General features: G+C 38.6%; 1 protein-coding gene and 1 pseudogene across 1 annotated transcript in view; one reads left to right on the forward strand and one right to left on the reverse strand.

Moving 5' to 3' along the window:
- The window catches only part of LOC119532401 (protein only RNase P catalytic subunit), an 83,107-nt gene extending 82,086 nt beyond the window's left edge, over nt 1-1,021 (forward strand). Inside the window, 3 exon segments of the mRNA XM_037834809.1 lie at nt 706-756; nt 759-777; nt 780-1,021. Of these exon segments, the coding sequence (XP_037690737.1) occupies nt 706-756; nt 759-777; nt 780-859 (150 nt within the window). The 3' untranslated portion in view covers nt 860-1,021.
- An 8,626-nt stretch (nt 1,022-9,647) lies between these two features.
- Nucleotides 9,648-10,766, reverse strand: LOC119530776 (annotated as a pseudogene).
- Between the last annotated feature and the right edge of the window lie 4,439 nt (nt 10,767-15,205).

A 15,205-nucleotide genomic window follows, 5' to 3' on the forward strand; every position in this document is an offset into this window, starting at 1 on the left:
ATAGAAATGGAAAAAGTCTCTAGATTAAAAGATAATTAAGAGATATTTCAACCAATCAATTGTAATAACCTTATTTTGAATCCAATTCAAACTGTAAAATATATATGACGTACAATAATTGGGGAAAGGCGAACAGAAATTTGATGTTGTTAAGGAATTTTTAATTTTAAATGTAATAATATTATTGATGTTAACATTTTTAAAAATAAGAGTCCTTATCTTTTAGAGATACACACTGAAATATTTTCAGAAGTGATATAGTGTCTGGGATTTGCTTTAAAATAATGTTGGGGTGAGTATGGATGAAATAAGATGAGCCATGTGTTGAAAATAATTGAAGCTGGATATTTGGTACAGGCGAGTTCATTCTACTCTTTCTCTATGTTTGCATTTTTGAAATTTTTCTATACATACATATTTTTTCCTCACATACAGAAAACTGATAAGGGCAACAAACAGAATTCTTTATCTTACAAATGTGTTGTTCCTTTAGAGAATCCGTAACCTCAAAGTGAAACCAAAGAGAAAGAAACCCTTACCACTGGAGTTCATCTTGCAGAACTAGCTGTTCTTAAAATCCATTGTTAAATAAGAAAGGAAATAATCTTTTGGAGCAAACTGAGAAATTATCAGAAAGGGAAGGGAATTGGCCGGGTAACCCTTTAATGTCATTCTCAATGTCTGGTTTCCTTTTTAATTCAACAGCCTATTCTCAGCTATGACACGGTGGTGCAAACAACTGGAGACTCGTGGCATTATTACCATATGATGAAGACATGAAGAAAGATATTCCTATGAAGTGCCAACCAAATGGCTTGCCTTCACGAAACACATAAAGACTCTTTTTCCCCTGTGCTAAATATGTATTTGGATGCCCTCCTGGTTGGCAGCAGGAGGTTGAAGTTGATGTTTGCTTAGGACATTGCCCTCCATCCAGAAGATAAAAGGGTTTTATAATACTGTTGGTCGATATGCCAACAAATTGAGTTTTAATTTAATGAAATATAGTATCTCTTCATAACCTGTTTGTTTTTGTATTCTTATCCACAGTTGGGGGAACTCAGTGCAGGGGTGAAGGCTACATTTCTCCCATTGGGCCAGCTATTCCACTTAGTTGGGCAATAGTAGTGCCTCTGGTATCATCCATTTTGCTACTCCTGTCCTCACATTCCAGTGCCACTAATAGCAGAACCTGTCCATATAGCCCTGGCTAGTTCATGTTGTTTCTCAATCCCTTCTCCCATCTTTGACATCTTCTCATTCTCTACGTGTTCTCTCCTACCCACACTGAATCATTTTTGGTCCTCTGTGATAAATTGGCCAAGAGAACAAAGGCTTACCAGTAACTTAGTTACTTATAATCCATGATTTGAGTTGGAAGGGCCCAATTTTCTTTCTTAGACTATGATCGTTTCTTCTTTCATTCTATAATCCCTTTTTTATATTGGTGCAATCTTTTGTGTACACTATTAATTCCCTCATGCAGTAAGAAGGCTTCCTACAGTATGCCAATTTTTTTTTCATTTAATCCAATTTGACTTAGTTTAACAAAGTAATTAAGTTGCAATAGGTGCTTCTCTGTCTTATTCTCTTCCTAGCCAGTTCACACCTCAGTGGGCCCTTGATTTCAAAATACTCATGTCTGCAACCCTTTATAACAGCTCTTTCCTCACCCAAGTTCTCTTTTGTAAATAGTCCATGTTATAAATAATAGGTTTCTTAAATTTATATGACTGGAATCATTATGTATGTATTGTTTGTATTTTTGCTGAACACTGTGTTTTGTAAATTCATACATGTGTATATTTGTAGCTTATTTTCATTGCTTGTAGTATTTAATATTATTTATTCCAATTTATGTATTCATTCTCCTGTCAGTGGACACTAGGGTTTTGTTCTCGTTTCATGTAGTTACAAATAATCTTCTATTAACATGTCTTCTTATACAGGTGAGCATGAATTTACTTTAAGCCATACACTAAGAGTAGAATTCTCAGCTGCCTTCTTCAGATAGCCAAAACTGGCTATAACACAAATGCCTATCAGAAGGAGAATGGAGAAATAAACTGTAGTATATCTATGGAATACTACTCATCAATATAAAGAACAAATTACTGATATATGCAACCCCTTGAATTAATCTTGAAAACATTGAACAAAAAAATATTAGTCACAAATTAGTACATACTAATGATTTATTATTCAAGAACAGGCAAAACTAGCCAATGGTGATAAAAATCATAATAGTAGTTGCCTGAGGAAAGGGGCACAAGAGATCCTATCTGGGGGTGATGGAAAGTTCCATGTATTGCTCTGGGTGACGGTATTGCAGGTATATGTATATATTAGTCAAAATCCATTGTGCCAAAAACACTCAAAATTGATTCATTTACTTTTATGACAATATACCTCAAGAAAATGTTAGCATAAAATTATTAACATGAAATACACAGTGACTTCATTTACACAAAATCATATACATGTATATAAGTAGGGTGTGTATTATTCACAGAGTGACCTGTAGAAGGCTATAACACAGAATAATAACAATTGTATAAGGGTTGGTAGATTTTGAGCAATGTTTACGTCATCCATGGTATTTTTCTATATCGTGAATTTTTTTTTTACAAATGTAGTTTTATAATTTGAAAAAAACAGCTATTTATTTGGGGTGAAGGGCAATTATAGAAAGCAGAGAGCCACAGTATGATCCGTAAGTATGAGGGAAAATAGAAAGGGGGTGTTGCATCATACATACATCATACACTTCATGCCTATTTACTGGATTCAACAACGCTGCGCACTCAGACAAGGGGGCTCTCCAGGAAAATGTTTGATAAATTTAAAGCATTGAAAGATGCTGAGACTCAGCTCTCATAAATCAAATCTGCTTATTTTCTAAATTTTATAAACAACATTTTGAAAACTGTGTTTTCAATGAGCTTAACTTTATCCCCCCCTAGGAAATATCTTAGTTTTAAGAAAATGTTAAGAAGCATTTGTTAAGCTTGACTAAAGGCCTGATACAACTTCCTCACAAGGAGCACATAGAGATGGGTACAAGAATTGTAGACAGCAGTCCAACACTCTCATTTTATAGATGAGGAACAGATCCAGAAAGATGAAGTGGCTTTCCTGGATCCCACAGCTAGTTAGTGGAGGCATTTCAACTGTAACCTTCCTCTTGTGATTTCCAGTCAAATATTCTTTCATCTACTGGGTGCCGTGGATTAGGCCAGAGTAGTTTGTAAAAACTCAGACTGAACAGTGGAACATCTAGTGCTTTGATTTAGCAATTTTGTTTTCACCACATTGGAGGCAGGGAGGAAATAGAGAGAGGAAGGAAACAAGGAGGTACTTCTTCAAAGACCCAGGTATCCAGAATGGCTCAACAGGGTAGAAAATTGTAGGGAAATTCGACATTATTTTGAACTCTTTATTATCATTCAGAAACAAAACCCTAATTTCTGTCTGAGATGAATTGAGGTGCATCTGTTCTTTGTCCAGGAGTGGGGGGAACCATTCTAGAGCTGCTCAGAGTAAATCACACTGACCCAGTGAGTATGGAGGAGTGAAGGGGTTCTCTGTACAAAGGCAGCTGGTCCCAAACTCTTAAGTTATCTATTTCCATTCTGATCATCTGAATGAAACAAAAGCTAAAGTCAAAGAAGGTCCAAAATAAAATGGGAAGAAGGAATTATTTTAAAATCAGTGCTCCAAATTGGTAGAGTGTCCTTAAAGTCAGTCAATCGTGTAAGATGAAGGCCTTGAAAGGTCATTGACTCAGCCACTTGAAGACATTTCTAAAATGCTTTGTGTTCCTCTCTGGCATTCATCTGAATTTCTACTCTTTTCCTCTTGCTGTTCTCAGACCCAGTGCAAGTGAAAGTCTCTCAAAGAGGAAGATTGAGTTTATTCCCTCAGAGCTCCTTTGGGACTAAATCTCTTGAGCACCTTGTTCTTCCCATTAAGTTAATTTTTCTCTTCAAGTTTGCACTTAAATGTAATTACTAATTTCTTGTTCTCTAGAAAGTTTCTCTCTTTTAAAAAACTGTCCTAAGGTACTTTAAGATGCATCGTATGTGTTCACATTAGACCTCTTTCTCCCTGATAGTTTCATCCTAAGGCAGGAATGGAAAGGAAGGGTGTATTAGGTAGCCACCTGAATTTTGGTCCATCACTGTGAGTCTTATCTTCATTTGCCAAAAATAAAAATTGTTGGAGCAAAATTGTTGGATGCAAAGCTAAGTGTAGTCTAGGTCTGACATTTGCCCATCCTTCAGCAATTCAGAATTCACAGAACAAAAAACTTCTAAGGGAGGGCTTGTGGGAATGACCTGAGCGAGGAGTAGCAACACAGAGCACTGTGATGAAAAGGTGATATTGAGATTCGAGTATTCTTTCAGAGCCACAACTTAAAGAGGTGGAATTCTTAGAGGGACCAGGCAGCTGCTGGAGCCCATGGATTTGGGAATAGGGGTGTCAATAAAATACAGTGTGTCCAGTGTGCTGGACGTGTTTTAATCCAATCTTGTGGGATATTTGGATTAGATTGTTTCCAAGGAGATGTGACTCACACATTTTGATTAATTGTTTCCATGGAGGTGTGGCTCCAACCCATTCAGCATGGGTCTTGATTTGTTTACTGGAGTACTTTAAAAAGAGCCATACAGGCCCAGATGCTTGCTGACACTGATGCTTAGATACGCTTGGAGATGCAGACAGATGGTCATTTAGCTGAGAGATGATGCCCAGAGTTTTCCCTGGGATATGGTAAGACAGGACCCCCAGATGCTTGGAAAGAAACCTCCTGGGAGAAGGAAACAAGAACGTACAGGAGTTGAGAGAAGAGCTGGAATACTACCTGGGATCAGCAGGCACCAGCCACGTGCCTTCCCAGCTAACAGAGGTTTTCCGGACGTCAAAGACCTTTCTTCAGTGAAGGTATATTCATGTTGATGCCTTTATTTGGACACTTTTATGGCCTTTGGACTGTAGATCTGTAACCAAATAAACCCCCTTTTAAAAAGCCAACCCATCTATATTTTGCATAACAGCATCATTAGCAAACCAGAACATCCAGTTAAATTTGAATTTCAGATAACATAACTTTTTAGTATAAGTATGTATATGCCACAAATACTGCTGGGACATATACTAAAAATATTGTTTATTTAAGATTTCCATTTATCTGGGCATTCTGCGTTTTTGTTTGCTAAATCTGACAACTCTAGGTGGAAGTTACTTGAGAGGATGAGGGGGTATTAGGAAATGAGGCGGTAATAGGAATAAAGCTGCACAGCTGCACAGGAAGCAGGAGAACAGGAATAAAAAAAGACAAGAATAAAAGGCACCTGGGAGGGGGAAGAATAGAAAGAGGACCCACGTTTCCCTGCCCTGTCCCAGCCAATGACAAGCTGTCTGCCTGAGTCTATACCACATAAACAAAGGGAGTTCCCTCGGAGACCTACTTAGAGGAAGCGTGGGAAAAAGTGGGATGAAAGAAAATAAAAGAGGTAGGAACACCTCTTATGAGTAAATGTAGTAAAGCCTGAAAAAAGAAATCTTTAATTTTCTCTCATAATCTCTCTTTTATGCTGTTTCAAGATTCCCTGTAGCCCTCTCTCCCCAAGTTTGTTCCTTTCTTATCAATATTTAATCTGATGGGTGCTTCCAGATACTCTACATACACAACTTGCTTTCAAATGGGAATTGAAATAAACAGGAAGACAATTATCTAGTCTCTGAAGGCAGCTAACAATTGTTTTGCTAATGGAGTACCTACAGACATAAATTCATGAAATGAATTAAGTTTTTAAGGTAACCATGATATATTGCTCTAAATAGCAGTGATAGGTGAAAGTGCTTTGGTAGCTCCTGACAAAAAAAAAAAAAGAGAATTCATTTCATCCACATTAAAATGATGACCCCAGTCATCTATAGTGCTATTTAAAATCCAGTCGAAGAAGTAAATACTTGAGAAATCATTGTTAGGGGCTTTAATTTCTTGTGTGTTAGGGACATAAATTAACTTTAAACGGACCAAGTCAAATTGCCGATTACTCTCAGCTGGATTAGAACATTATTAGGTATCAGTTTCTAGGTCCCATATAACTATTCAAAGCCCATTTTTAAAACAGATTTCTTGTGCTTTCTATGAAGGCATCAAAACAAAGAATGTCAGTGTTCTCATAGGTGCAGTAGAATTCCCTGACAGTTCTGCTGTTCATTGGTTCTGCTGTAGCAGAATGGTGTCCTGGGCTGGTAGAACAGAATGGAGCCTCCATGAAACAGGTTCCTTTGCAGGTAATTACAGCACATCTTCAGGTAGGTAAGTCCCTTACCCAGACATGTTGTCCAGGGTGTATTGTATTACAGATTCTTTAAAAATTAATCATTCTTGTGTTTTCTTCGTCTTTTCAGTGACCTTGCCCTAGTGTCCAAAGCGGCATTTTTAATATCTTTGGCTCCAAAGCCGAGCAGTCTATTGCTTTGAAAGTTTTACAAATATATATATATGTGTGTATATATATATATATATATATATACACACACACACATATATATATACATATATATATATATATATATATATATATATATGTATGTATCCATTCTTGAAAAAAGGATCATTCTCTGCAAATTCCTATTGTAACGTGTTTTTCACCTGACTGAAAATGAAAACTTTCCTAGTTCTTATATTCTTCTACCTCTTCTTATGTTCTCTAATCATAATGTAAATCCACAAATAGGGACAGCCAGGCCCATCTAGGGCATTGCTATTTATCCATAAAATACTACTCACATAGTCGTATTGTCACAAAATACTGCTGAAGACTTTGCTTGTGTGCAGAATGAAATTTGTTTTCCGGAAAGTTGTTGCCCTGATAATACCAACTGTCACAAATTAAGGGTCATGTCTTTAGGCACTTAGTCCTGTTCTGGCAGGAATGGTCAAATCCTTAATAAAATGGGTCTTTTCTAAGTCAGGCCCTCTAACCTCCAACTCCTAAGGAAATAAACTCTGGTCAAACCAAGTTTTTGAAGAGAAAGTCTAAGAAAGAACTGCTACTTTACACAAAGAATGTGCAGCAGCAACAAGGATGTCAATATGATTAAATTTGGGAGTGTGTATATATGTGTGTGTGTTTGGAGGTGCCTTACAGTTCATTCTGAAGACTTAACCTCTGCGTGAAGTGGGAAGTCATTGACAGTTTTGAGCAGAAATCTACCTCCAGAGTTTGAAATTGCCAAGAGAAATAATAGTGTTATTAGTATTATCATTTCTCTACTGAAGTGCAGGTTTTTATAAGAAGGCAAAAACATGAAATATATATGTATACACACACACACACACACACACACACAGCTAATAAGTGCTTATTCAAAGAAAAGTGCATTGGAAAACTTCATGGAAGTCTTTTTTAACTTAAAAAGAGCCAGTCAACATAGGAAGTTAGATTTGTTTTTATGAGTTAATAGCACAGCTTTTTAAAATGGAGGATAACCTGTTTAAGACATCTCTAAAAAAGTTAATTGTGGTGTCATAAATAGTATTATATTATTCCTGATAATGTAGTGATAAAGAAAATGAACTCAAACAGTTGAAACTTATTTCTTACATGAAGATTATTTACCTAGGCAATACTAATTTAGTATAATGGATATTGGACAAGAAATTTAAAATCCTGTATATTTTCCATGAAGTGCTTTCTCTTTCAGATTAAGGGACCATGTAATTTTAAAAATTTTATGGTAAGGAAATTTTGTTTCAATTCCATCAAGTGTTATTAGTAATTTTTTAAAGTTCTAAATTATAAAATTTTACATGAGTATAAGTGTAGTGTTTAATTTATAACTCAACCAGGAATGTCTCTTTGCCAGTGAAAGGTACTAAAGTACATTTTTCCTTCCTTCTTATTGACTCCTCTCCCTTCTCCGCTTTCCATGGTGAATGAGTCCGCTATTTTGCTGCTTGGTTTTGTCCTTCTTTGTTTCTCCTTTTTTAATCTCCTGGATACTCTCTACATGGAAGTTAGTCTGGATAATCTTGTTTGACTTAATTAAACTAGAACAGTGTGGAAGGGTTACCAAAACAGTTATTTTGAACAACTAACATTTCTGTCAGTATTGCTCAAATTGAAGAGTTGATATTCCTTAAACTGGTTTTTTGCTTTGAAGCCCTTTACAATATGTTTTCTTTTAATGATATAGCCCTCCGTCTCTGCCAGTTTTATTTACTGTCCCCCCAAAAATGCTCAATAACTTGCAGATATCAATGTATTTTTAAGGCATAAGTGTGTCCTAGGCTTTTCCATGTCTCCATTTTTCTGCTGCAAAATAGAGGGGAAAAAAAAGAATAAGCTTGATGGAAACACAAAACTTAAGAAAATTTAAGGGAAAATAAAGCATAATAAAATTTATTATGCTTTTTAAGTTTAAAAAAGTAGAGCTTTGCTGTTTTGCTTAGTTCTTTGGATACTGCATGATTTAACAAAATAAAAACTTGCTATGTCATTTTGCTATCCATCAGTTAAGTTCACCATTAAAAACAGACTGCAAATAAATGGCCAGTCAGTGTACCATTTTCCACAAAAGGATAGCATTTTATTTTCATAGATGTTGATGAAATATAATTTCTTCAGCAAACTCAGCAAGAATTGTTAAGGGGGCAAAAATGAACTCTGAATTAAAAAAAAACCCATAGAAAATGAAATACAAAATCCTAAGAAAAAAAGACTGTGTCAGCACACTGGTGTCAAAACACACATCCATACCACATTTTTAAAAATCCTATGGAAAACCATCCTTGCTTGCTTATTGGAGGTATCTATATTCAACAGCTTACCAATATCTTCTTGGTAGTAGGCTGTTCTAATTTCCTAATGCCAGAATGCAAAACACCAGAGATGGATTGGCTTTTATAAAAGGGAGTTTATTTGGCTGCAAAGTTACAGTCTTAAGGCCATAAAGTGTCCATCAACAAAGGGTACCTTCACTGGAGGATGGCCAATGGTGTCCGGAAAATCTCTGTTAGCTGGGAAGGCACGTGGCTGGTGTCTGCTCCAAAGTTCTGGTTTCAAAATGGCTTTCTCCCAGGACGTTCCTCTCCAGGTTGCAGTTCCTCAAAAATGTCACTCTTAGTTACTCTTGGGGTGTTTGTCCTCTCTTAGCTTCTCCAGAGCAAGAGTCTGCTTTCAATGGCTGTCTTCAAACTGTCTCTCATCTGAAGCTACTCTCTCAGCTCCTGTGTGTTCTTCAAAGTGTCCCTCTTGGCTGTAGCAGCTTGCTCCTTCTGTCTGGTCGTATATAGTGCTCCAGTAATTTAACTCAGACCCACCCTGAATGGGCGGGACAACCCCTCCATGGAAATTATCCAACCAAAGTCATCACCCACAGTTGGGTGGGGCACATCTCCATGGAAACACTCAAAGAATTACAATCTAATTAACACTGATAGGTCTGCCCACACAAGATTACATCAAAGATAATGGCGTTCTGGGGGACATAATACATTCAAACCAGAACATAGGCCAAAAAGAAACAGAAAAAGCCACATTAAAAAAAAAAAAAAAGTTTCTCTTCCCTAACAATTTTTTCCTGAAGCTGAATTTGAAGGGGGAAGGGGAGTCTACAAGCCAAGAAAATCAGTCTTCATCATCATTTTCATTAAAGTCACTGTCATCGTCATCGTCTTCCCTGACAAGACACGGGCGTCTCCATCTTGGAGCCACTGTACTGAAACCTGCTGGAACTTGTGGCCAATGTCCTGTCTGCACCATTGGTCAAGTCACTGGCAGAAAGCCTGTGCCATTTGAAGTTGAACCTGATGATGTGACAAATACACTGCTGATTAATCCTTGAGCCATTTCTGTCACATAAGGTTCCAGAGCTTTGAGTACCAAACTTCTTGCCATTTTAAGGTCTTTGGCTGAATAGCTTCCTGATTCTAGTTCACAAGCCATTCCCATTTGCTTTAACACTTCTATATTGTGGATTTCAAACATGTTGTCAAAATTAAACAGATACTCAAATTTGTTGTTAGAAACACTGCAGTCAATCACTGTCTTCTTGCTGGTGTTCACGATGATGAACGGGAGGTGGATGACTGAGTTGGAGGAAGGCGGCGGGTTCGCTTGCTGCCCTGCTTGGCGGTTTCTCTGCACCAAATTCCTGAAGGCAATTTGCTGTAGAGTTAAGTTCTTGAAGTTGAGACTGTTTCTGTTTTATTCTTTCAAGTCTTCTCTGTCTCTCTACCTCTAAATTCTGACATTCCTGAGCCAACTTAGGAGGCAGACCAATCCATTGATTTCTTTCTTCTTGGAGATAATGTTCATGGCCATTAAGACATTTAAGGGATTGTAGACTCCTCATCTTATGTTCTTCTGGTCATAAGCTGATTCATTTGGCAAAATACGGTAATCAGCAGCACTGAATTCTGCGACCAGTTTTTCTGCTACTTCTGTATAGAAAGTGGTTCCTTTCCTCTGAACCTTCTCACAAACCTTCATTGAAAAATGCCTCAGACCCTTGCCATTCTTCTCTCCCTGCCATTCTTCTCTCCTTTTCTGTTGCATTTCCACTTGCTGTGCAATGTTGACATTGGACTGTCCAAAGGTTTTTGGCAAGAGTTGCCTTCCAAGGGCATTTACTGTAGAAGGATGAACAGCTACTAATGATACCACATCTTTTCCAGGACTAAGATTCTGATCTATAAAGACCTTTAGTTCTCCATTGATTTCAATTTGACTGGCATCTTTTGCCATGTTACCACATCCATGAAAACAATTCTATAAATGTTCACCCTCCAGAGAAGAAACAATGATTTTTCTGGAGAGCGGCTTCCTCCCCTAGCTACCCAATCCCAACCCCACCTAACGGAGGTGGCGAGTGACTTTTGCCTGTGACCTTTAAAAGTTCTCATCAGCTTTTTTTTTCTCCCTGTTAGTGACACAAGAAGGCTAGAGGGACTGGAGTTGGTTACGCTCTGATAAAACAGTTTCTTTTTCTTTTGGGGGCAGTCCTTCGTTAAGGAAAACAGAACCTCTTGCTTGCTCTGGGCATGTATCAAAACGGTTACTTTCCCCCTAACTCTGTTGGAACATGAGATTTTTCTCCAGTCTTCCCAGTTGGAACCAGGTGGGGCTCCTGTAGGCAAAACTCAGGAAAGCAAGGGGTGCTTCCTAAGACAGAGTCTCCCAGTAGCTTTTAATGCTCAAGCTAGTGCACACTGAAGCTCCAGTGATTGGTCAATTACAGTGCAAGTCTTCTTACTGGTATTGGCTCCAGCAGGCAGGACCTTTCATTTTTTCAGGGCAGTGACTTGCCCTCTGACCTCAACTCACTGATGGATCTAAGAAGAGTTGTTTTTTTCAGTTTGTTCAGCTTTTTTCTTGTTAGGACAGAAATGACGATTTCCATGCTTTTTACATGTCAGAGTAGAAACTGGAAATCCCTGCTTTTTCTCCTAGCATGAATGTAAAACTTCAGTATTTTGCTTCTTCTATCTTGGTTAGGCGTTTGCTTCTCTGCTTATCTGATCCATTCTTGACTTTTATTTAGCATTCTTCTTGTAAAGGCTAGCATTTTCATCTTGGCTGTGATTCACTTCCTCTGAAATCTGCATTCATTTTTTGGAGATTTTATAAGCTGACTCTTTATATATGGTATCTGAAATACTCTTCTTCCTGGCTTGATTGTTTTAAGATTTTTTTTCCCACAACTCTCCCACCACCACCACTGATTGTGCCTTAATGTTTTGTTAATTTGACAAAGTTGATAGTCCACAAGCACACTTTAAATTTTGTGGTACGGATGGGAAAAGTACTGAATTTGGTGTTAGAGTCACACTTTAGCCAGTTACTAACCATTGTGATATAAATGTGGGCAAGTCAAACTAAGATTCCTTAATATATAAAATGGGAAAATAGCATGTACCTTACAAAATGGTTTTAAGGATCAAATGAAACACAGTATAGATTAAAAGTGCTTTCTCATTTGAAGGTTTGGAAAAAAATCATAATATAGAATTTGATGTTAACGCTTTAACAAGGTAATGGAATTAAATAATTTTGGTACTGCTAGCGGAGCTCCCTTTTGCTGAGAAAGATGTTACCGGAGCTCCATTCCAGTCTCATTGCAAGAAGGAATTCAAAGATAAGACAAGTAGGTATAAGCAAGTGAGAAAACTTTATTGAGGGAAGTGAAAGTACATGCTATAAAGGGTGAACGCAGGGCATGCTCAAGAGAGATTGACAAGCAGCATGTGGTTTGGCACAAGGGCTTTTTATCAAATCAAATAAAGGGAGGTGGGGTTTGAGACATTGGTATATTTGGCACATTCTGATTGGTGAGTAACCATTCAAAGTAAGTAATGTAAGTAGGCTATTGCGATTGGTCATCTATACATTCTTATGATTGGTTAATAAACCTGTAAATCACGGTTTATAAGTAAGCTATTGTGACTGACTGAATAAGCATTCAAACCAAGGATTGTGAACGGGTTATTGTGATTGGTCCATTGGTCCATGCTGTGTATAATAATGTATCTTACTTTATTCAACCTCTTTGGGTTTCAGGAGCCTGACTGTTCTCACCAGATGCCTCCCTCCCTGTACCAAGTCCAAAGGCACCTCAGAGCTTGTGAGATGTTTCTCATATATAACCTGCCACATTTCTCCCCTGGGTTGTACACCCTTATTCTTAAGGGGTAGCTGAGGGGTAATGGTCTATCTTCTGTACCTTCTTCCTGCTGATCAGGGATTGTAGTCTCTGCCTGACAGGTGTAGAACTCTCTGGCTACTCTGGATGGGTTGGGACAGGGAGGCCTTTGTTCAATGTCAGGGAGGGTGATGAACTCATGAGTCAGCATAAATTTGGCTTGGAAGGCTTGTAATAGTTTGCTGAGTTCCCATACATTTTGTTTATCAGAATGACTGAACTGGTGGCAAGTAGGGGGCTGACTGCCAAAATGATGCTCGTTGATGATGATAATAGGTTGAGATTCAGCTCATTTCCTTTTCTGGCTGCATTGCCTGTTTTCATCATTTCTAAGATTTTTACTGCTCCAGCAGAGATCCAGAAGATGAGATTGCATGTATCTAGGGATCCTAACTGTGAAACCCTGGAGGAAGAGTGATTAGGTAATATGCAGATAGGATAGGCATGCCTCCTGGGGCAGGGGGAGGGGAGGGCTAGTTACATACCCATATAGGACTCCCTGGGTGACCTGGTAAGGATGGTATTTGATGCCACTGCAAGCTAGGTTGTTTGCTATTGCACTGAAGAGTAGGGAGTAGTCACTTAGCCTTGGAAGGGTGTCATAGTGTGGGACTGTGTTATTAGGCAGGGTTGCCCATTTTGGGGCTGAAATGGGGTATGCTGACATGTTGGTCCCTTGGTTTACACATATCCAGCAATTTGCTTTGTTTATGAGTTTTGCTGCTTGTTTAGCTACCCCAAAGAGAGGGTGGCTTATGACTTTGACTAGTGAGTTTTGGTTAGAGATGAGGATTGGGACAGTAAAGATAACTGCAAAAAGCATGCTTAGCTCTGGTTTTTGAACAAAAGTTTTCATCCATCTTGTTGGCAGTTGTAGCATTCTTCTTGGTCAGGAGGGTCTGTAAAATTTTGGCCAGGGAATTTGACTCTGGACAGAAGAATTTAACTGGAAACCCACTGACCTTAACTGCTGTAGGAGTGATGAGAATTACAAAGTAAAGTCCTTTCCATTTTGGTTCTGAGATCTGGGCCTGATATTTTTAGGAGCCCACTGTCTGAAAGCTATTGATGTCCTTTTGCCTTCAGAATGTCTCTGACTTGGTGGGGTGTTTACAACACTAGAGCCTAGCCCCATGTCAGCTTGGGGACTTGGTGGCTTGTTCTATAAGTAGGGCAGTGGCCCCTACTGCTCAGAGACAAGTCAGCCACCCCTGAGCTGTGGCATCTAATGGCTTTGAAAAATGTGCCACTGGTTGAGGAATGTTCCCTAGTTTTTGTATTAAAACTCCTAATGCAATTCCTTTTTTCTTAGTAACAAGTCAAAGGGCTTTTCTAAGCTTGGCAGGCCCAAGGTGGGTGGGCAGTTAAGGGCTCTCTTAAGGGCAGTGAAGGCAGCAGCTTGCTCTGCTCCACATTCCAAGGGGGCACTATCTAGCCCCTCAGAGTCTTCACAAAGAGGCTATGCTATTTCTCTGAATTGAGGTATCCAGATTCTGCAATATCCTGCCATTCCTAAGAAGGCTCTTAGCTGCCTCTTACTCCCAGGGGGGAGGCACTGAAAGAATGGCTCCGACTCTTTGAGATGACAAAGAGCACTCCCCTGGGGTGAAGACAAACCAAAGGTAAAGACCATTTTAAGGCACTTTGAGCCTTAGAAGCTGAAACCCGATACCATCATTAGGCAAGAAAATTAAGTGTGGTAAAGGTGTCTGTTAGAGAGGTCTCTCAAGTGGGACTGCATATTAGTCAACCATCTACATATTGAAGGAGTATGCTAGATTCTAAATTTAAGAGGCTGTCTCTAAACCCTTGAGGTAAAACCGTCCGAGTAAGCTCCTTGGAATAGCATCCTCTGGCCTCTGCTATTCAAAGGCAAACAAAACTGGGAGGATGGGTGTAGAGGTATACAGAAGAAGACTTTGAAATCAAGGACTGAGTACCACAGGGTAGAGCTAGGAGGTCCTTCACCAACCAATATGTCCCATATGACCTTACAAGCAGAATAGGGTATTATAGGGAGACTGACAAGGGACTGGGAGGCCAGTTTTCAGAAACTTCTGGATAAGGGATTGGATACTCATTATATCTTCAGTCTTTAGGGAGTACTGCCTGTCTTTGAAAGTTTCTCGCTGTTATAGATGAAGCTCTGATCCACAGTTGATCACATACACTTTCAGAGAAGCATCAGAGCAAAGCAGTGTGTCTGACAAGCAAACTTTTCCATTTCCCTGATTTGTGGTCTTTCTCTAAGAATAACCAAAACCATGACCACCAATATCACACCACTGTTTAACATCATACAGATCATGGACAGTGAGGACATTGACTAGACTTTACGAACTTTTATGATTGCTAAATAGAACAAAACTATAATTCCATGGACAAGCTCATCCGATTTAGCCAGCCTTGTTTATAATAAGAAAAAATTACTTTCACATTCTATAGCTTTCTATATCTATTTAGAACTTTCAGTCAGCAAAGACTA

Source organism: Choloepus didactylus, chromosome 4 (genome assembly GCF_015220235.1).
Source record: "Choloepus didactylus isolate mChoDid1 chromosome 4, mChoDid1.pri, whole genome shotgun sequence".
In the NCBI taxonomy this organism is placed as follows: domain Eukaryota; kingdom Metazoa; phylum Chordata; class Mammalia; order Pilosa; family Megalonychidae; genus Choloepus; species Choloepus didactylus.